The following is a 23,714-nucleotide window of genomic DNA, read 5'->3' on the forward strand; positions in this document are numbered from 1 at the left end:
AAAGCAATGTGCAGAACCTTTAGCACAAATTTAACTTTTTAAATTATTTGATGCAAAATGTTTTCTTAACACTAGGGATCAACTCTTCAAAGTCAGTCAATCATACTACTGACAGACAAAGATGCACCACAAACAGCTTCCATTCTGCACTACTTGGAAAGAGCTAAAGCTAAAATTCCTAAAGAGCTATACAGATTTATTTCTGACTTGAATAACACAGACAACGTTTGCTATACCAAATCTTTATGTAAATACCTTAAGGCGTATGGAATCTGCAGGTAAGCACTTAGAAATAGTTTGTTTTGTAGACTTGAGGAAAGTTGTAAAAATCTAGGGTGCTACAATGATGAGGCAACTCCATTGTTCTTTGACAGAAACTTTTGAGATTTTGGGTTAGTCTGGTTACCAGCTGTAAACCAATTCACTTGTTGCTTTTTCCCCATAATAAAAGGATATACTAGACCTAATAGAAATCTCTGTCCAAAGAACAATGGAGCTGCCTGTCATTGGATACTTGGTACAAAAATGATTTATTTGATTTGGGGATATTTTTCATTTAGCTGGCTTGGCATGATTCCTAGTATGGAAATGAAAACTTTCATATCAAGATCGGTTATAATCCTCTCTAATTTATGTATGTAATGTGTAATAATGTATATTAAATGGATAAGCTAAAGCATCACGTGGAATTTGTTGTAAACAATTAAAATTCTGATTGTGATAGAACAAGCTACTTTGTCCTGATACCATGAAACAAATGGAGGTTTCAGTGTAGTATCCTTAATTTAATCCTAAATGGGCATTTTATTTGATGAACAGGTCTAACCCAAGTGCATCAGCATACACTTGTCCGCACCATTTTTCTTAATCTCCCAAAGGATTTCCTGCTATTGCACTTGTCATGCTGATGTAGCAATGTGATGGACATCAGAATTCTCTTCATGAGCCGCTACTTGATGTCACACTCAACCTGTACCACCTGTATCAAATTGATAACATTCTATAAAAATTTTTATTTTAATGTGTTTATGTTCATTTCAGAGATAATAAAACATGCCCAAGTCGTCATAAGCTTCACCAAGACATGGACAAACCACGATGTCTTTCAGGTGAAAAGAAATTGCCTGGTTCGGGATACATTGAGGTAAAATTACTTGCCATTTATTTCTGTGCCTTGCCTTGTGAGCTTGTTTTGAAATTTTGCTTCTTTGTACAGTTCTTACTTTTGTTTAGGATTTGTTTACCTGTCATTAGAAATATAAGGATTATATCTACAATGTTCTTCCCTGTGAATGTCACAGTACCATAGCAATTAATGACTAACTTCACAAAAGCAGTACAGCTGCATCTTTAAATCCAGTTGGAAACTCATATTTGTAATTCAAATAATGCATGCTTTATCTTATTTTAGCCAATCAGCTAAAGGAACTTTGATTTAATGATATTTTGATGTGCAAATCAAACACTCTACATATTGGTTTAGTGAATTTCTTCATTGAGCAATCTGGTTCTTTCTATCCATGCAGTTGCAGTAGACAGGTTTATTTCAATGCAGTTTACATTATATTTGAGATAATACATTTATGGATACTATCTTGTTACAATATTTCATGGTTCATGTTGTATTTGGTATATAGAAGACCAACTTCCATCATTAATTGTACCTTTGCTTGGGCTGCACCATAGGATTCTGCATCTTGCACCTAAACACCTTGTGGATGCTTGTTCTCTTGAAAGTTGGCATTGAAACAGCTACTTTTCACGTGCCCTATTTTCACCTGTTCTGTTCTTGATCAAATTCTTTAAAGGATTTATTTATATTTGTTCCAGTGGCATGGCTGGTAATGAGAAGACTAGGGGTGGTCTTCAATGATGCAACAAGATTAAATGTGCGATTCTAAATGCAACAAAATAATCCAGGGTGCTTCAAAGGAGCATTATCAACCAGAATTTGATGCTAAGCCACCAAGAGATATTGGGCCAGGTGACAAAGACTTGGTCAACCATTTAGGTTTTAAGGAAAAACTTAAAAGGATAAGAAAGAGGTAGAAAGGCAGAGAGGTTTAGGAAGGACATTCAGAATTTGGGGCCTAGGCAGCTTTAAGCATAACCGCCAATGGGCAAGTAATGAAAACGTAGGATGCACATGAGGCCAGAAATGGAGGAGTGTAGCGGTTTGAACACACAGATGAGAATTTTAAAATTGAGGCGATGCCACATGGTGAGCTAATGTCAATCAGCGAAAAACAGGATTGACAGATAAACAAAATTTTGGATGAGATCAAGTCTATGAAGGGTGGTAGGTGGGAGGCTGTCAGGACACCTTTTAGAGTATGGAGTTTGAAGGTAACCAAGGTATGGCTGAGGGTTTCAGTGGGAAATAGGCTGAGGTAGCAACAGAGACAGGTAATATTATGGAAGTGGAAGTAGGTTGTCTTGGTGATGGAGAGGATGTAGGGTCAGTAGCTCAGCTCAGAGTCAGAAAGGATGCTGAAGTTACAAGCAATTTGGTTCAGTCCAGACAGTGAACAGGGAGAGAGACTGAGTTGGTGGCTAAGGAATTGAGTCTGCTACAGGGTCAGAAGAAAATGCCTTCAGTTTTTCAAATATTTAATCAGAGCAAATTTCTGCTCCAGTACTGGATGTCAGGCAAACAATTTGAGAAATCAGAGGCAGTGGACAGGATGAGAGGTGGTGGTGAAGCAGAGCTGAGTGTTGGCAGTGTGCATGTGGGATCTTGCATTGTATTTTCAGATGACATTGCGGTTGGGTAGCACATAAGGGGGGCCAAGGATAGATCCTTGGAAGACACCAGAGAAAATGGCGCAGGACTGGGAAAAGAAGCCATTGGAGGAGTTTCTTTGACTATCACTGAGTAGAAAGGAAAGGAACTCGACAGCAGTAGTCCCACCCAACTGGGCAATGGAAGACAGGCATTGAGGATGGAGAGGTCAGCTGTTTCAAAGGCTGCAAACGGGTCAAGAAGGATGAGGAAGGATCGTTCACCATACGCTGTATTAATTTGTAACTTTAAGGTCAGTGTTGTGGCAGGGGGGAAACTTGATTAGATAAGTTTAAACATCGAGTTGCAGGGAAAATGGGCACAGATTTGAGAGATGATAACGCATTCAAAATCTATTATAACAATAGACTGTATAATAGAACATTTCCCCCAAAAAGCTATTCCAAAACCCCTCTAAATAGAAAATAATGAAAAATAGTGTTTAAAAAGTAAACACTGAAAAAACATAAATCCCAAAAAGCCTACCATTCTCTCTCCCTTTTTAAGAACTTCTCATCTCATTCAAAACCAATTTTGTAGCTTGTTGCAAAAGCTGGGAAAAGTAGTGAAGTATTTTGGCAAGCACCCTACAACCTTGAGACCATACATGAAATAGCCACGAATTCTTGAGCACTGCACAAAATGCAGCTGGCCAGAAAATCACAAGCAGAAGAAATCCCTAAATCTGCTTCCTGATTTTCTAAACTTGCCCTCTGCTACATACATTCTGTACCTGAATATCCAACAAAGCTGTTGAGAAATCTTCTATTTTTTGAGTTCATCAAAAAGATAAAAACCTGTATTGGTCACACTGTTAAAAGGTATATGGTCATCCCTTTATTTTGAGGATAGATGTACAATTGTATTGTGTATTGGGTAATAAAATAACTTCCTCATTTGTGGAACTGAAACTTCTCTAGATTATTCCAACATGTGTCAGTGATGCTTCCAGTTATTATGGTAGAATAATACAGCACAGAAATAAATGGGAGGATCCTCCTATTTCAATGGAAGAGGACTATCTGATGCTTTTGAAAGACATGGCTGATTATTACTCAGAGGAGAACCACAGGAAACCAGTAGAGCAATTAGCAGTTTCTGCTCTATATGGATTAGAGGAAAAAATATATAGCAGGTAAGGTGGGAAATTTTACTTTCATAGTTGATTGAAATAATTGACACACATTCTGGTGGCTGGATACGGCCTTTATTTTTTAATTTTAAGATGAGGTTGTTGGGTTAAACTTATTAACCAGTAAGATTAAATTTATCAAACCTTTGATAATCTCAAACAACTGAGGTGTATTTCAGCTTATGCAATATGACTATATAATCACAGTAGTTTAATGAAATTGATTCCAGCAATATACAAAATGTATTTGTCTTTATGACAATAAAGGCCAGTGATTTGCAATTTCTATCAAAATGTGGATATTATATAACTTGAAACTGAAAGTACTGTTAGTGGTCTTGTATTTTGTTATAAAATATTGTAATACTAACATTCCTATAATAATCATAGAGTTGATTACTGGATTATGATTGAGGATGCAGCAATAGAATCTATTATAAAGAACAGATTGGTCTTGGTGAGAGGAGAGACTAGCTTGGGCAATCAAAGGAGGGATATGAGGGATGAACAGTGAGGAGGAAGACAGGGTATTCAGGGTTGAGTGAAAGCTGTAAAAGGCAAGGAAAAGACAGATCAGAGGGGCTGAACAGCCTACCTCTTTTTTTATATATGTTCTCATGCATCACCAAAGCCTAGAATCTGCACTTTCTGGATTGCTGGATGTGGGACTGGAGTTGAAGGAGAACAAAGCTTGAACTCAATCAGCAAGAAGTAAAATGAAGGGATGAGTTTTAAACAATAGAAAACCATGACTGGAGTAATGTGATGGAATTACCATGATAGAAAAGCATTTCAGGAAGCTTGTAACTGTGAAAACTGGATGTGGAGAAAGTGCAGCTTCTAGATTTAGTGATTCCTAAGAACGTATAAATGGAGGTAAGCTATTCTGCCCTTATTCAAACTTTACCTCAACTCCATTTACCAGCTTTGATACACTTAACTAACAAAAATTTATTGATTTCAGTGTTTACTTCCAAAAAGCTGTGGATGCTGAGGGTTCCAGATTTCCAATAACCTTTGTGTGAAAGAGGGCATTCTTATTTCACTCCTAACATCTCTGACTTCTCCCCATTTCTGCCACAAATTTTCCCTTGCTGTCCGTTTGCCCCTTTTGCAACTTCCTGCTTTCGTCCACACAATTTATTGTTCCTCTTAACTTTGTGTCACCAGCAAATTTTGACTTAAGTTACCTGGAAATATTGAGGAAGCAACCCAATAATCATGGGAGAAAATGGTAGACAACTCTAGGTGATTTATGATGTTCTGTCAGCAGAGAAGAGAGAGAGAATCCTGGAATTAGTGTTTTGGATAAATTATTTTTATGATGCTGACAAAGTGTTGACATAGAGTTTTGCCATTATAATATTTTGATGTAAAATGTGAAATAAATAAGCCTAACTTGGATTGGAAGTGTGCATTATATTCAAGACTCTTTAATATATTAAATATAAAGGATTCCTCTGTCATTGCCTCCCTGAAACAATAAATAAGCATGTGACTTTAATAAAACTTTATTTTCAAGTTCAGAACAAATATTTTATTAACAGTGATGTATTATGTTATGCTTTAAGGGTGCAGTTAATAGCATTGCCACAGAAAGCTGAGAGTGCAGTTCTCAGTAATGCAAGAGTGAAATATATTGACAATGGTCAAACTGGACAAGTGATGCAGAAACAGCTGCTCAAACTACCTGCCAAATTTCAGGTTCTGCCACCACAGGTTGTTGAATTTATTATATGTAGAGTGAAACCTATTGACAATGAAATGGATTGGAATCCACAGGTAAGGAATAAAAGTTTCAAAGTTTGAAAAGCTACATTATGACATATGTAGGTCCATAATTTTAAGGTGGTGATCCAACATTTTGTTGAATAATTAGAAATAATGATTCACAGCTGGTAAAAGGCTCCCATGGTGTGTCCCTCATTGTCAGGCCAAGCCTGAATGTTGTTCAGGTCTTATTGCATGTGTGCACGGCTGCTTCAGTACCTGAGGAGTTGCAAATGGTCCTGAACATTGTGCAATTATCAAAAAATATCCCCACATCTGATGCCATTGGCATACAAGGCTTTGGGCCTAGTCCTGGAAAATGGGATTAGAATAGTTCGGTACTTGTTTGACTGGCGCAGACTCGATGTGCCGAAGGGCCCTTTTCTGTGCAGTAGACCTCTATGACCTTATGATGGAGGAAAGGTGATAGGGCCCAGGACACCACCTGGAGGAACTCCTCAGATGATTCACCTTACAACGGCCACAACCATCTCCCTGTGCACTAGGTATCACTGTAACCAGTGGAGAGTTTCCCCCCTATTCCTATTAACTTCAATTTTGCTAGCTACATTGGGGAAGTATGCAGATGAGAAATAGGAGAGGGCCAAGGATAGATCCTTGGGGACATCAAAGGAATTGTTGAAGGAGTGAGAAAAGTAGCCATTGATGGTGATTCTATGGCTAAGAATAGATAAGAATGGAACTTGGCAAGTGCAGTCCCAACCAGCAGGCTGATAGTGGAGAGGCATTGGTGGAGGATGTTGTGTTCACCCTGTTAAAATCTGTGGACAGGTCGAGAAGAACGAAGAGGAATAGTTTATCATTGTCACATCCTGGTATTATGACATTTGTGCCTTTGAGAGCTGTTTTGGTACTGTGGCAGAGGTGATTAGAGAAATTCAGACATGAATTTCTGGGAAAGACGGGCATGGATTTGTAAGGCAACCACCCAGTAGGGTGGTAGTTTGCAAGGTTTGTGGGGTTGAGGGCCTGTTTTTTGAGAAGAGGGCAACGAAGATAGATTTGAAGAGGGAAGGACTGTGCCTGACGAGAGAGAACAATTAGCAATATTAGTTTACATGGGAACTAGGAAGGGAATCTAGATGGTCTAATTTTTTGTGGGGATAGGGTTGAGGGAGTGGGAGGTGGGTCTCATGGACAAGATTAGCTCGGAGAAGACATGAGAAACTAGAGAAGGTGCAACTTTAGGGCAAGAGGAATGTTAGAGCAAGCTTGACTTGGTGGACTAGCGGAATGGAGGGACTTGGCAGAGGCAGAAATGTAATCATTTCAATCTTGCTGACAAAGAAGGACCTGAGCTCCTCCTCAGTTGTTGGAGGTAACAGAGAAGGAGATGGGGAAAGATTTTTAGAAGATGGTTCACAGTAGAGAAAGGAAGCTGAGGTTATCTTTATTCCAGGATCATCCTGGAATGCAGTGAGCAGTTTTGGCAGACAAGCAGCACCCAGCAGTGCTTTTTGTTGTCCAGAGAGGATTGGCAGTGAATGGCTAATCTTGTCTGCCATATCTGCTCACGTCTACATCCTTTGGGCTTATTGAAGTGGAAATAGACTGAGGGAATGGCCAGGGTGAGAGTGGATCATGGTTTAAAGTGGGGCCTATGGCATCAAAGGTTGAGATGAAGGTGCAGTTGAGCCAATCAGTAGCTGCAGAAATATTGTAGTGAACAGCAAACACTTTACTGGGTAATGAAAATAGCATCTATTTGGTAGAATTTGAAAATGCATAGAAATTGTTAAGTATGCATTAACTGCCCGGTTTAGAAATGGATGTGTTACATAAAGCAAGCTAAAGGGGAGCAAATTACCAAATTCAAAATGCAGGAAAATAGTCATTTTTATTTTTAAACAACTGTCAATAATGGCTAATGGATATAGTTGCTAATGATTGTGAACAGTCGATAATATGAATTGAAGTTTTTAAAAATACTAAACAGTTTTAAAAATATGTAGTAATTAACATGAGGAAACTGATGGAATGGGTGAGCACATTATCGTTTCACCCCTGGGCATTTCAGTCTGAATCCTGCTTGAATAACGTGGTGAAAGTCTCCTCACACTGTTTGCTTGGATCATTAATTGATACGGTTTAGGTAGTTGAAAACATTGCTAAAGTGTTCAAGTCTACAGCATTAAGCTGCACATAATTCAGTACTGAATAGCAATCTCACTGATGGAGATCACTGGGATGTCTAATGTAGCTGTTGACTCTGTTACTTCCATGTAGTGAAGGATGTTTTTCCAGTTATAGTTAAAGGATGTCGGGACTTTATCCATCACGGGAGAGCTTTGTTCTTATTTAAAAAGGTATTTCTGACTTGCTTGATGTTGATTCTCATGATAAAAGATGAAGCATTTCATCTTTGAGCATTGTTAGCTTTCACTGTTAGCCTTTTTGTCCATATTTTTGAAGTATTTTAATAAACTTATATTCTTTCCCCATGGCCCACCAACCTAATTTTGTAATGCAGTACATTTTTTCTTGTTTTTGGAAAATGAGAAATTAAAGAATTAACCTATTCCAACAGCAAGCATTTTGGTGTTCATGATGAATATTTGGTTTGTTTTCTTGGTATTTAAGCAGTTGGGAGCACATTTACCTATTGTCTGAATTAGCTGGTAGCAGAGAATTGTATGATTCCATTTGTAGTTTTTGACTTGAAACTTTCTGATTTTTGACAGGTTTCCAGATTTATTAAACAAAAGATCAGCAATAAATCTCACACAGCCAAAATTGTTCTTGCTCTTGGTAATACTTTATGGCTGAATACTGTAGTGAGTATGAGATATTAAACACCATTAAATCTCAGCACTAAATGTACTGTTCCAAATATGTTTATTTTATTTTTTTAAGTGGCTGGCTGATGAATTTTTCTCATTCCTGCTTAATTTGTACAAGTATGCAATTATTTTTATTTTAAATGCTAAATGGAAAGTATAATTGTGTAGAACCATAGAATTTGAACAGAATTCTTGGAAGTCAATTAGGTGTTCGACAAAGATAGATGGGACATTTTCATCTTCAGTGATTGGGAAATGAGACTGATGATTTTTAAAAATGTGGCAATGGACTGTGGGATTTCAATGGAGATTGCAGAGGCTGTCGATTATTAGACTGCAGGCACTGCACAGTAGGAGACAGGGATGTAAGATGGAAGGCCATTAAAATAAAAACAATGATTTGATTGGAGAAAACTAAATATAAAGATACAAATTCATAATAAATGAAAAACGATGGATGAAGTTGGGTGGGAAAAAGAGAGCTCAGAAATAGGTGCCACTGTATAACCTACTTAATCCTGAGAGAGCCTACATATGTTTTGATGGACAACTGTTGACATTGATATTGCCATTATAAATATTTACACATTGTGACTATTAAAGCAATACTCAAAAATTGTGGAAAAGTTCTGAGACAGGAAATGTTTGACAGTCATAAAAGGCCTTTTTATATTTATATGTGTACTTGGGTTTGTAGAACGTGTTCATTGGAACAGATAATCTCTAATGATGTCTTAGTCACTGAAATAAATCACACTAGATAAAATCTGATATAGTTTTTGCAACCTGTTTCAAAACTAAAATGTGCATTTTTGCAACCAAGTGGCCTACATTGTGTGAATTAGAAATGTTACTTATGGTTGATGATATTCCTGTTAAGGTACACATGGCTAAACTAGCTGATCTGAAAACCACAATATTGGAATACAACATTCGCTCAGAAATCATGAATTCTGGATTTGGAACAGATAATGCAGAGCACATTGAAAGGTTGAAGGATCTCTGTAGGGTTGCTGAACTTAGTTTGCCTGATGAGGATTCTCCCCTGAAGCAGTAAGTTGCTACAACATTAAAAATGTATTTCCACTCCATCTAGTTGCACTTAAGTATTTTAAACTAAATGATTGCAATTTATTCTAATGTGTGAGTCATAGTTCTTCATTCAGCACCTTCTGCATCAGGAATGTCAAACTTAGTTTACACAGTGGAAGTTGCATCCTGGTGCCGGACATGGGTTATATTCAGCAAAATAATTTTAAACATACCACGTTTGATATACATTTCACCCATTTTTGGGAGCTTAAAACGAATGCAATGTATAACAACTTCTGGACACGGTTTTTAGATGGACCTGGCTTTTCCTGAAGTCGGCTTTGGATCAAATGAAATAAGCAAAGAAAGGTCCTGCACTTATTTCGGGACCCTCCTGTAAATGTGTGGAGAAACCCTGTGGACCATGCACCAAGCGCACTCCAATAAGTTTGTCCAGTTTTCCAGAAGCCTGAACAGCAACCCTTTTAAAGGCTCCAGCATCCCCAACCCCTCTCTGTGGAGTATAAAGAAACAGGAGTGCTCCTCTCAGCTGCATAGCATCATTTGTGGGCCATACTCAGCATGCATCTCCTTCATGTATTGGAACTACTGCTTCCTGAGCGCAGTGTGAGCCCTCAGTCTCCGTCTCCTTGTCCCCCATGTACCTAGCAGTGGAGACAGCCTTACATTATTCACCTAAACTAAGGAGTCCAGAATTCACTTGCCTCTTCCTGCTCCTACTCACCACATGATTGCTGAGGCTCATGTCTACAGGAAATGCTGAGCCCAATGTGGACGCCACTACTTCACCTACCCAATGAGATGGCCAACCCATGGCACTGTTTCCCTCACTTTTCTAACCTTGTCCCGTCTCAGCCTCAGTCTCCTAACACCCCCTCAGTCCCAATCGTTGCTTCCCAGGCCCCAATCTTATTCTTGTAACCTACCTCTCTGGTAGTCCTAATCATTCACTCTGCACAGGTGCTGGTTGAGAGACGGTGATGCTGTGGTGGCAGTTTAAAAGGTCCATTTCTCCTGAGCTGTTATAAAAAGCATCTGAGAAATGTTATGTCCCACTTCTGGTCACCTGACAAACTGAAATATAGTGCACACGGCAGAATTTCACCAATGTTGGGCGGGCTCGGTGGAGGTGGTCGGGAAGCCAACCACTGCCTGTGATTGGGGCTGGAAGGCAATTTCATGCTGGCGGGCTAATTAAGGCCCGTCCAGCATGAAATGCTCTTAGCGCTGCCTGTGCAGTGGGCGGGTGGGGGGGGCAGGAGTTTGAGTTGGGCAAGTGCCCAGAAAAAAAAATGACAAAAATGTAATGAAACGTTCCCTCGTGCTTTTGTCACATGTAATGAAACATGTCCCCTTGTGACTCTGTCGCATGAGCAGGGACATGTTATTAATGAAAAATTGAAGTTTTTATTTTATTTTTATTTGATTTTTGAAACCTCATCCTGCCCGTGGATGAGGTTTCCAAAAAAAACTTGGCCTTTTCACTTGCCCACCAACTGTTAGGTTGGGCGGGCAGTTAAAAATTTAAGTTAATTGCTTACATAATGGCCTTAACAGGCCTTTTAGTTGTCGGGCGTGCTGCCGGCTCCGGCAAGTACCCACCGACCGAACTATTGCTCAACTGCGTGTTGATGTCAGCATGTTCAGCCAATGTCAACATGTGTCATTTCACGCTTGAGCAGGTTGGGCGCGTGCCCGCCCACCGAGTGAAAATTTCTGCTCATGGACTGCTGATTTGACACCCCTGTTCGACATCTTTCAGAAGGATTGCCCAGCTTGATCGGTTCTGAGGAATTTGGAGGTTGTACATGCACAATAAATGTCTCCACTCTCTACAGAGTAGATTAGATTAATCAGAGTGCTGAATATATGTTTAATTCCTTTAGGTTTTTAATTTTGCACATTTCTCGGGTGTCCCAAGTTGTTTGCAACAGCTGACTATGAACGTCCAGGAAAATTGAGGATAGCCATTTTTCAGGACAAAATATAAAAGGAAAAAAAAAGTTTTAAAATCATATGTTAACCCCAATGACTAATTTTATGCTCCCTAGGATGCAGTCTAAAGAATAAATAAAGTAGGCAAAACAAATTGACAGGGGGTTTATCACATACTGCCTTGAGGTACAAATTAGAATACCCTATACTACACACAGTTGCCATTATTATAGTTCCCAGTGCCTAACTTATGCAACCATTTCAACTGAACCTGTTCAGCTACTGGTGTCTTCCTGAAGCCCACACTTTCCCAATTCGAAATAATCCGCCAGGTGTCAGCACTGGATATCACATGGTGGTCAGAGAAGGACAGTTTATTAGGGACAATGTGACATGCTGACCTTTTCCAGTTACCAGTGGTAACAGAAATGTCCTTAGTCAAGAAATGAGTTCCTGTCTTCTAGCCTGAGCAAAGCTATGTGGACAATAGAGCAGTCCATTTGGAACAGCAGTTGATTTGACAATATGGGTAATAAAGCTAGTTGTAAAACTTTTTCAGATGATAGTGCAAGGCAATGATATTGAGACAATACTACTATGTTCTGCTGAATCTTCCTGTTTAAATAACGATCCTTCAACTTAGATAGTGCCCCAGTTATTGAAATTACTCTCTTGGCTTGCATTCAGCCAAAATAGACAAAATATCAACAGATCAAATCATGACAGTTCACTCTCCCTGAGTGAAAATCTACCCAATAAAGTTTTAGAAATTGGGAGGCAGCTGAAGATGGGCCTAGTTGTATGGGAAGATTTGCTCTCAACTTTCTGTTCCAAGACAGAGGCTATGCAAATTTGAGGTAAAAGCTGCAGAAAGGAATATGAAAATAAACTTGAGAGGGCTATCAAGGTTAAGTTGTACAGTTTTTACAATTATATTAGAATACAAAGAGCAATCAAAAGCAACATTCCCTCTAAGCTGCACGAATGTTTGTCCACATAGCAATCAGGAATGTGCTGCGCAGGAGATAAGTAGTATTGAGATGAGTGCATGCATAGCAAATCTCAAAGGGACTGTGCAGTGAAACAAGCTGGCTTCACATAGCAAAGGTAAACTAGAAGGAACCTTAATCAAGGCTAATGTCTGTCCTAATTCCTATGTTAAAAAGGAGTAAAATTGCAAATGAAAAGAAGGAAATGACAGACTTGTTCAATAATTACTTGGTATCATGATATTCCAGGAAAAAATAATTATCCAGACCTCCTGTCTCTGGATAGTCAGAGACCAGAGGTACCCCAAAAGATTCGCATGGGACCCCTCGGAAGTTCTGATGTGCATACATCCCTGGTACTTACGTGGGAAACTTAAACTTTCGATTGACAGTTTTACCCTGCCTGGATTGTTCAATGATTAGCTGGAACCATACAGACTTGGACTGTTTGCCTTATACTTGCCCTGGTTTTTATGCAGATTTACTTTGGTTTTATAGCTGCTATGAAAAACAGTGAAACTCTTTAAGTAAATCTACTGGAGTGCCAAAGCACCTCAGAGCGCCTCATCTTCTGGGGGAGGGTGATCAGCCAGAGGTTGTGATCCATATCGGTACCAATGACTTAGGTAGAAAAGTGGATGTGGTCCTGAAAGCAGATTGTAGGGAGCTAGGAAGGAGATTGAAAAGCAGGATCTCTAAAGCAATAATCTCAGGACTACTCCCAGTCCCACGTGCAATTGAGTGTAGAAATAGGAGAATTGAGCAGTTGAACACGGAGCTTGAAAGCTGGTGTAGGAGGGAGGGCATCAGATTTCTGAGGCATTGGAACTGCTTCTAGGGAAGTTGGGACCGATACAAGTTGGACAGTCTACACCTGAACAGAACTGGGATGAATACCATTGCAGGGAGACTTGCTAGTGCTGTTGGGGAGGGTTTAAACTAGATTGGCAGGGGGGGTGGGAACCTGAGGGCAAATTCAGAGCAGGGAATGGGAGATGGAGAATTAGTGAATGACTATGAAAGAAAAAGAAGCACAAGTTTAAAAAGTGTACAGCACAGGAATTTGGCAGTCTTAAAAGGTGTATATATAAATGCAAAGAGTATAGCAAATAAAGCCAATGAGCTGAGGGCACAGATAGATACATGGCAGCATGATATCATCGCTAAAATGGAAAATTCACTTAGAGGGGCAAAATTGGCAGCTTATTGGATATAGAGTTTTCAAGCAGGATGGAGAGAGGGATAAAAAAGGTGGGGGTGTAGCATTATTGGTTAAAGAATCAATTATAACAGCGAGGAGGGATGATATACTAAATGAAGCATCAAAATGAGACCATGTGGGTTATTAAATAAGGATCAGCCGCATTGCTAGAAGTGTACTGTAGACCCCCAAACAGGGAAAGGGAGTTAGAAGAGCAAATATCATGGCAAATTTCTGAGTGCAAAAACAATAGGGCAGTAATAGTTGTGGACTTCAACTACCCTATATCAATTGGGATACAAACAGTGTGAAGGGCACAGAGGATACAAAATTCTTTTTCAGCCAACGCGTAACCAACCCAACATGGGGCGCAATTCTAAATTTAGTCTCAGGAAATGAAGTGGGGCAAATGGATGAAGGACCATTTTCAAAATGGTGATCATAATACAATAGATTTAGCATCATTGTGGAAAAGGACAAAGAACAGAAATTGGGGGAAGACAAATTTTACAAAGCTGAGAGGTGAACTGGTGGAAGTGGACTGGATGCAGCTATAGCTACTAGAAGGGAAAACGGTGTCAAATCAGTGGGAGGCATTCAAAAACAAGGTTCTACGGGCAGAGTGTAAACATGTCCCCACAAAGAACAAAGGTGGTCCTGCCAAATCTTTTGACCCCTCGTTATCCAAAAGCAAGCAGGGTAAGATAAAGTAGAAAAAGGAGGCTTATGACAGTCAAACAGCTTAATACTATAGAAAGCCTAAAGGAATACAGAGCACAAAGGAGTGAAGTTAAAAAGGAAATGGAGAAAGCAAAGGGAGGATACAAAAAAAAATTGGCAAGTAAAATCAAAGAAAATCCAAAGATGTTTTACCGGTACATTAAGAGCAAGAGAATAACTAAGAGTAGGGCCTTTCAGAGATATACATGGTAACTTGTGTGTTGATACTGAAGATGTGGGCAGGGTTCTCAATGAGCACTTTGTCTCTGTCTTCACTAAGGAGAGGGATGATGCAGACATTCTGCTTAGAGAAGTGTGAATTATTAAATACAATAAGCATAATGAGAGAAGTAGTACTGGAGGGACTGACATCCTTGAAGGTAATAAATCACCATGGCCAGATGGATTGTATCCTAGGTTGTTAAAGGAAGCCAGGGAGGAAATAGCGGATGCACTGAGGATCATTTTCCAATCCTACTAGATATAAGCGAGGTATCAGAGGATTGAAGGTCTGTGAACATTATACCAATGTTTAAAAAGGGTAGAAGGTATAGCCAGAAAATTATAGACCAGTCAGTCTGACTTCGATGGTGGGCAAATTATTGAAATAAATTCTGAGAGGCAGGATAAACTGTCACTTGGAAAGGCACAGCTTGATCAGGGATAGACAGCTTGGTTTTGTTGGGGGAAGATCATGTCTTACTAACTTAATAGAATTTTTTGCCGAAGCAACGAGGAGGATCGATGAGGGTAGTGTAGTGGATGTTGTCTACATGGATTTTTGTAAGGCATTTGACAAGGTCCCACGTGGCAGACTGATCAAAAAAGTGAGATCCCATTTGATACAGGAGGAAGGTGACCATTTGGATCCAAAATTGGCTTTGTGATAGGAAACAGAGGGTAATGGTTGATGGATGTTTTTACGAATGGAAAATGGTTTCCAGTGGCATTCCACAGGGCTCTGTGTTGGGGCCCTTGTTTGTTGTACCTATTTATGATTTGGACTTAAATGTGGGAGGCATGATTGGGAAATTTGCAGATGACACAAAAATTGGGCCTGTAGTTGATAGTGAGAGGATAGCTCTTGACTCCAGAATGATATCAATTGTTTGGTTGAGTGGGTGGAAAAGTGGCAAATGGAATTCAGTCTGGAAAAGTGTGAGGTATTGCATTTGAAGAGGGCAAACAAAGCAAGGGAACACTTAATTAACAGGAAGATATCGAGAGAGGTTGGAGTGCATGTCCGCAGGTCACTGAAGCTGGTAGGACAGGTGAATAAGGTGGTAAAGAAAGCATGTGGAATATTGAATACAAAAGAAGTAACATCATGATGGAACTGTATAAAACGTTGGTTAGGCCACAGCTAGAATTTTGTGTACAGTCCTGGTGGTCACGTGACAAGAGACAGTACAGAGGAGATTTACTAGAATGTTGCCAGAGCTTGAAAAATGCAACTACGAGGAAAGACTGAATAGGCGATGATTGTTTTCCTTCCAACAGAGGAGGCTGAGGGATGACCTAATTTACATGTACAAAATTATGAGGGTCCTAGATAGGGTAGACAGGAAAGACCTGTTTCCCCTAGCTGCGGGGTCAATTACCAGAGGGCATAGATTTAAGGTAATTGGTAGAAGGATTAGTGGGGAAATGAGGGAAAAACTTCTTTACTCAGGGTAGTGAGCAGCTGGAATTCACTGCCTAAATTGGTGGTTGAGGCTGAAATGCTCAACTTATTTAAAAGGTACTTGGATCAGCACCTGAAATGTTGTAGCCTGGAAGGCTAAGGACCAGGTGCTGGAAAGTGGGATTAAAAATGAATGGCTAGTTTATTTTTTCTCTTTTTGGCTGGTGCAGACACAATGGGCTGAATGGCCTCTTTCTGTGCCGCAATTTTTCTATGGTTCCCGACAGTGCTTACCCCCTCCCACACCTTAGGCACTGCTCCGGCCAATGTCGGAAGAGTCAGCTTTGTCGGGAGCGTGGGTTTGAGCGTTTTTGTGAGGAGAGAGGGTGTAAACACTGTCAGGGATGAGAGAGTGGGGTGAACATTGTCAGGGGTGAGGGAGGCAGAACACTGGTGAAGGAAACAGGAAAACACTGTTGGATGAGGGAGTGGGGGCAGTGGATATTGTCGGGGCTGAGGGGCATCTGCACTGTCGATGGAGTGAGGATATGCCGTTTCAAAGGTTGATAGCTCCGGCAATCTTAAATTCATGAGTTTTTCCCTCTGTCTCAGCAGGTTCATTCAAAAAACTGCAAGCAATTTGATTTGGGAAATGCTGGCCACATGATATTTAATAATTGTAGATACTGAAAATCACATTCTCCACTGCGAAACAGAGCTGGAAATAGCAAAATTAACAAAGTTTTGGGGCATTAAATTCTTCCCAGAATATGACAGCTGGTGCAGTCAAAAGGGGGCATAGCTTGGCCTGTCCTACGTTGTGCCGAGACTTGCCTGATTTTCTATGATGGAGACTTAAGGGAGCAGCCAGCATCAGAAGTCTGGGCTTAAAAATGCTGGCAGGTAAGCATGTATTTTTTTCTGTGATCAGAGTCGGCTGGAACCGTTCGGACGCTCATCGGAAAATTTGGGCCCATGAGTCAAGGATTGGACCTCACTAATGTTAATGTAAGGAAGGGAACTATATTGGAAAAATAATGGAACATAAGGCTGACAAATCCCTAGGACCTGATCGTTTGCAATTTTCCAATTAAAATTGCAAATATAACTCAATTATTTAAGGAAGGTGAGAGAGCAAGAGAGTAACCAGGAAATTAAGGACTTGTTAGCCTAACAATCTGTTGTAAGGAAGTTATTGTAATTTATAATTGCTGAGGAAAGAGACATGTTGAAGATTTTCGTCTTGCATTCATCAGGGCACTACAAAAATACCAATATAAGGCATTGCCCTGAGGAATGAGTTAGCAAATGGCTGTCACTTTTTTTTAACTTAAACAGGTACAATGTGTGTACATGTTATTTCTGTCTGCAAAGGACAGGGTCCTGTGTATTAATATATGTAGTTTCCAGTACAGGCAAACACGCCACACTGCGAGCCCAACTGGCAGTCTTAAATTGGTTGTCAACGCAATTCTTAGCACTTGAGGATTATTCAGCAAATATTGTCCAATCACGGATTCACATCTAATGTTTCACACTGTGTCGTGCTTTGCAAGCATGGGTTGGTTGTGTACGGTCTGTAGTTTGCTCGTTGCAAACATCGGCTGGGGCATGCTATTTGATACAATCCACCAGTTTTTGGGACGTATGGCCTACATACCTAACATCACACTGGCACTGAAATTCGGACTGATCAGTACACACGTTGTGATTCTTGCAGTTCCACACGCTTTAAGATTGGTCTTGTTGGCAACCTTGTAAATAGGCCCTGAGCCATTTGCTCACCATTCAAGCTTGATGCTGAAATAGAGCACATCAGAGGCATCCTGCAGGGTAATGGCTACCCTGACCAGATCATTTCACACTCTATGTCTCTCAAACTCATGAATGGGCCTAAGGCCGTCACTCGGACTTTAAAAGTGCCCTGTCTACCTCACCTTGCCCTTCCAGTGTAAACTATCTCAAAAATTTGAGCTGCTACTATGCAATAGCAATAAGAGTGGTAGTTGCCACTAACAGGATGCTGCCTTCATGCTAAGAAGACGTTCTGCCTGTCATAGAAATAAGTAATGTGGTAAAAGAATTGATAGGGTATATAGGAAACTTTCTCCAGGACAAGGGAACATAACCTTAAAATCAAAAGCCAAACCATTCAGGACAGAAGTTAGGAAACACTTCTCCGTAAAAGGGTGATAAAAGTGTGGAACTAGCGTTTTTAATAATTGAGTCAAGGGTATAGAAGACTATGAAGCCAAGACAGGTAGATGAGAGTTGAGGTACAGATCAACAATGATCTTATTGAATAGTAGAACAGACTGTAGGGGCTAAATAGCCCATTTCTGTTCCTAAGCTCCTGTGTTGAGCTGTAAGTTGGATGGTCTTTCCTTTTCCAGGCCATGAAGCCTTTTCTGTGTACTTCCTCTTTCTGATTCAATATGTAACTCAAAAGGCATGAGCAGACGGAATGAAAGTATATAGGTAATCCTTTATTAGCTGTGCAAACGCACAAAAGATATAATGCTGAACAGGGCAGAATGTGTGTGCCTCGTGGGATGGAATCTTATCACGTTTGGAGGAAGGGTGAAATATTGTGCCTGAACCCAGGGGTCTTCTCATTGACTAGGTTATTGAAACATGACCGCTATTAAGTCAAACAAAGCAAACTATTTTACCCTTGTATAAGACCTTGGTTAGACCTCAGTTAAATAAGAACAGTATAAAACTTGTCAATTACAGATTAGTACAAGTTACAGTACATCGCTGTATAGCACAGGTAGCGTACTTGAGATTGGAGGTGGAGATAGCGGATGACATTGTGTGGATAAATGTGTGGATGAAAAGAATGTTATTGTTGACTGCTTTGCCTTCGTTTTTCAATTTTGTAAAGTTCGCAGTAAGGAGCAATAGCTGTATAAAAGTCCATGCTTGTATCATGTTCTGTCACCTGTTTTTTTAATTCAAATCTTCGGCTGACCTTTTGGAGATCTGCCATCATCTTTAGGCTCCTCCTATTCCTGTTTAGATTCATTTAATCTAATCAGTTCAGCCAATTCTTCTGTAGAGAGTTCCTCTTGATGAGATTGAAGCAATTCATCCATTTCAGCTGTGGTGATGTCTCCAAATCCCTCCCCTCCTACTTATTTTGCCAAGTCATCAATCCTGGCCACTTCAGCATCCACATTGGGGAACCCTGTGAAATCATTCACAGCCTCAGGCCGAACTTTTTTACAGCAGGTATTCATGGTTGAAGCTCTAACTTCATCCCATGAGTCCTTAATTATGCCTGCTGCTATGAGGTGTTGAATTCCTTCCAGCAATCATGGTTTGTGGTTCAAGGGCCTGCCTCCAGAAGATGAAGGATGTAGCTGAAACCTCAGGCATAGTAGGTTTTGAATGAGGCAACGATCCCTGGTCCATTGGTTGGATAAGTGAGGTTGCACTTGGAGATGAGAACAAAATATCAACATCTGGGTAGTTCTCTGAGGCAGTGTGGATGCCCAGGTGCACTATCGAGGATTAGTTACACCTTGAAAGATAGGTTATTTTCTCTCAGATAAGTGCAGACCTCTTGCAGCCAGCAATTGACAAACCAGTCTTCAAATACGACTGCTGTAATCCAAGCATTGTTGTTAGCCTTCCAAAAGCCTGGCAGATAAGATTTATTTCTCCCTTTGAAAGCTCGAGGTTTTTCTGACCTATAAACCAGCATTGGTTTACATTTAAAGCCAGCCATATTGGCACATAGCAGAAATGTCAGCCTGACCGTTGCTGTTTTAAAACTAGGAGTTGTCGTCGTCTTTTGAAACTTAGACCCTATTTGGTGTCATCTTCCAGAACAGGCCAGTTTTGTCTGCATTGATGATCTGCTCTGCCTGGTAGACTCTCTCCTCTATTTATTCCTGTAGCACCTTAGGAAACTCACCTGCAGCTGCATGGTCAGCTGAAGCAGCCTCCCCTACCAACTTCACAATATGCAGCCAGAAACACTTTTTAAATTGATCGAACCATCCTGTGCTGGCTAAGAATTCTTTGGAAGTCAAAGGAGAGGCACCTTCTGCACCACCTTCATCATCACTGATGATACCAGCGCTACCCTCTTTACTACTCTTTATGTGCTGGTACAATTCAAGTGCATTGTTTTAAGTGATTGGGCCATTAACTGGGCTCTCCTTTGTTGCTGGTGCTCTACCCACCAGTTGAGTAACTTCTCCATTTCCGCTAAGTGTGGATCTCTCCTGCTCACAAAAGTTAACTTGGCAGTACGATTACCAGAAACACTAACACTGGCCCGTATTTTTCCTCAGACTGCCTAATGTACCTGATCGTGTATTCCCTGACCAACATGGTAGCACTTGCATTATTTTTCAGTCAGATTGTGACTTTTTGTTCAAGCGTCATCATTTTCCTGGGACATTTTCTGCTTGACTCTCTCTCACTGATTTTTTGGTAAAGTGCTATATTGTCTCTACTGTAAAATACTGGCCAGGTGTTACTGTATCATGTAAATCACAGCAAACCACGTGCAATTAGAAATGGTAAATGCACAGAGATTGCCCATGTGTGGTGTGCGCTTTCTATTTGGGAAAGACAACAAGCAGCATTTTTTATGGCCTCTGAATTCAGTGTTTTATTAACCTTTTGGGACCAACATGTGTTTAGATGAGAAGTTTAACACCTTAAATCGCGGATGAGCAAAGTTTTGGGGCAGCAAATCGCGATCAGATGTACACGCGCATTGATGTGGGTAAACAAATTTGCGATAGAGGGGGTCGCGAATGGCGAGTGTTGACTGTAATTCACTAGAACCCACCTCCTACCATGATCATGCTGCACTATCTGCAAGACTAGCTCAATTGGTAGTGCACTTTCACCTTAAGATTAGAAGTGTATGTTCAAATTACTAAGATATCAAAATTTTGTGCTCATAATCAAAATGAAAACTCCAAAGCAGCAATAAATTCAAACACAATGTAAAACCAAAGCCTTTTATTGCCTGTTCCAGTAGTTCAGAGAGACATAAACAGTGCCAAATATCCTGTTCAATGTTCCTCCCTAAACCAGTACCAACAAAATACATAATCTCGCAACTATTTTCAGGACTTTGATGAAAAGAGTAGTTATGTTTACCTACATTATTGCAGTTAATAAAAATGTGCTGCTTCAAGAATGTTCTTTCATTCCGAGAAAAAACTGATCGTGATTTCTAATAGGACATCTGTGAAATCAAATTTGATGCAAATATTGTGATTTGTTTTATAGGCTATTTTATGGTAAAGAGATAAAACATGCCATTCTCAAGAATGATGGAAATTACCATTCAGTTATAATTTCTGAATTTCACAGTCCAAAGCAATTCCACGTGCAGTTAGTGGCAACACGGGCTGCGTGAGTAAATATGTCTCGTATTAGTATAGATAAGAGTTTGTAAAAATAGCTTTTCCATCTTCTCCCATGTGTACACACTTCAAATGAAATAGCTAAAGATAGTAAGCAAAATATTATTTTTCTTTTCCATCAGGCTGTGCGCTTTGGAGAATGAAATTAACCAAAAAATTACGGAAAAGGAAACTTTAATTTCAGGCACTTACGTGCCAGCTGTTAGTGACTTGTGCTTGGCATTCTGTGAAACAGGGAAGAGGTGACTATCAGATGTCCTTATTATAAATCTTATGTTATTGTGTTTTTGTGTGGGTTTTGTCAAGTGAGTGAATGGGCCTAGCATCTGTTTTATTCTTCAATCATTTTAGTATACATGATAAAGCTAGCGTTACCCAACCTTACAGAAAAATCTGAGGGGTGAGACTCAGGCTATGTGAGTAGTCCTTTTGGATTTTTTAAGAAAGAATGAAACTTTTACAAAAGCATTTTTGTGGACTTCGCAGATTAATTTAAGATTCTTGTTGATGGGGTATTTTGAGGAGAAGTTGAAATTGATCATTGTTTTTGAAAAAAATCGAAGAAGTCCCTGACAGATGGAGAAAACAAACATGGGTCTTAGCTATTTATGCATTTCCTCATTCACCATCAAACAATGGTGGAGGGAGATGAGCAATGAGAGAAACTAGATGAGTTTGAACACATTTGAAAAAGAGTGAAGAAAATCACTTGGTAGTTGTTTTAAAAGACGGAACAGCATTCTACAGTATTCTGGCCCAATAGCAGCACTACTGAAAAATGCTTAATGCTATTGAAGTACAAACCAAAATTGACTCATGTTTCCTTTTTTTTCCTTCACTTTCCACTTGCCTCATTCCCCATTCTTAATTTTTTTTCATTTTGCTATTTTCCTTCCGGATTAATGCATGTGGACTATTTAATTTCTTCAATTATATATTTTTTTCTGTTTCCTTTCTCAATTTCTGTACATGGTTCAATTTTCCTTCTCCCAGTTTTTTTTTGCCTGCCTCCTGTCATGTACCTTAGTTATATTTATGCCACAATTGTATCTCCAACCTGACATTTGGGTGACTACAGGACCCTCCAAATCAGTTAGAATAATTCCTTGAACCACTGAGCATTCAGGTTTCTTTTGTTGGTCATGATACAGACACTAATTACTGAATTCGCAAAATTAAAGTTTGCGGAGCAGAAATCCAGAAGACCTTTCAGGATTGTTCAGATTAGAATAGGGAGTGACAATGCCAGGGAGAGATTTAATCATTTAAATACAAGGAAGCAAATCTTAAAATCAGGCATTGGTAGACCAATGGAATGAACTTTAATATGCAAATTTGGTAGTATTGACATAACTGAGGCCTGAACTGCCAATCTCAGTTTGAGGCCTAAATAAGGGAGCTGTGCTGGCTTCTCCTCCAAGTCAGATTTGCTGAAAACAGCAGCCAGAGCCCGAAGAGGCCTAGCAAACTAAGTTTTACAATTTCTTTTGGTTTCCTTATAGAACAAGAGAATGAGCCCCACATGCTAACTTGGAATCTCCGTTTCCCGAACATCATTTCCCTTCCTCCTCTCCTGATTGGAATTATCCTCCCAGACCACCACTTAGTTTGTTTTGTTAAATTTGCCATGATCTCTGGTGGTGGGCTGCGCCTGTCAGATTTTATTGACTGTGGAGCTGCTTCCCAGTTGAGTTCCTTGCAGTTTTGGTCAGGAAATCAGCATGCTGCTGCCAGCCGTGGACAGGTCAGCGCATTAGTCCATCAACTGCCCTGAAAGTTAATATGGGCCTCAAAAACTAGATTTTTTTCTGAAAGAATAGTAAATTGTTCGGATACAGATGCTGAAGAGTGAAGGTTCTTGCTATTGGTTATGGCAGTGTCTTGGACTTTTTCTTCATTTGGAAAACTAACGGTCAAATTTTCCTTAAAATTTCAGGTGGCGTAGGGCGAAGGTCTTGTCAGTTCTCGATTCCAAAAGGAACTATAAGGTGTTCTTTGTGGATTTTGGGATATGCAGCTGTGTTTCTTTGAATAACATTCAGCCTTTAGTGAAAGATGCCCTTAAGCTTCCTTTTCAGGTCAGTTTTAATTGTTAATTGAACCCCATTTAAAGGGAAGTGTTGTTTCTAAAAAAAAAAGCACTGCAGCTAAACATAAAGTTAGAGAAATTGTGACCACTTTTAAGCATCAGAACTTTGCACAATACTGTAGTATGAATGTAAATTAAAGAACTTAGCATTACTTTCAACAATTTAACCTTTTGGAGATGGTGTTATAATTGATTTATCATGGAGTATGATTTCAGCCAGTT

At 39.8% G+C, this 23,714-nt stretch overlaps 1 protein-coding gene across 1 annotated transcript in view; it reads left to right on the forward strand.

The window, feature by feature from the left end:
* Positions 1 to 23,714, forward strand: part of tdrd12 (tudor domain containing 12) — a 181,373-nt gene that overhangs the window by 92,129 nt on the left and 65,530 nt on the right. The window contains exons 20-28 of the mRNA XM_041191689.1: positions 76 to 278; positions 1,042 to 1,144; positions 3,703 to 3,917; positions 5,486 to 5,696; positions 8,387 to 8,479; positions 9,366 to 9,538; positions 21,267 to 21,392; positions 21,526 to 21,645; positions 23,340 to 23,481. Of these exons, the coding sequence (XP_041047623.1) occupies positions 76 to 278; positions 1,042 to 1,144; positions 3,703 to 3,917; positions 5,486 to 5,696; positions 8,387 to 8,479; positions 9,366 to 9,538; positions 21,267 to 21,392; positions 21,526 to 21,645; positions 23,340 to 23,481 (1,386 nt within the window). The remainder of the gene's footprint in view (positions 1 to 75; positions 279 to 1,041; positions 1,145 to 3,702; positions 3,918 to 5,485; positions 5,697 to 8,386; positions 8,480 to 9,365; positions 9,539 to 21,266; positions 21,393 to 21,525; positions 21,646 to 23,339; positions 23,482 to 23,714) is intronic.

Source organism: Carcharodon carcharias, chromosome 7 (genome assembly GCF_017639515.1).
Source record: "Carcharodon carcharias isolate sCarCar2 chromosome 7, sCarCar2.pri, whole genome shotgun sequence".
Lineage (NCBI taxonomy): Eukaryota > Metazoa > Chordata > Chondrichthyes > Lamniformes > Lamnidae > Carcharodon > Carcharodon carcharias.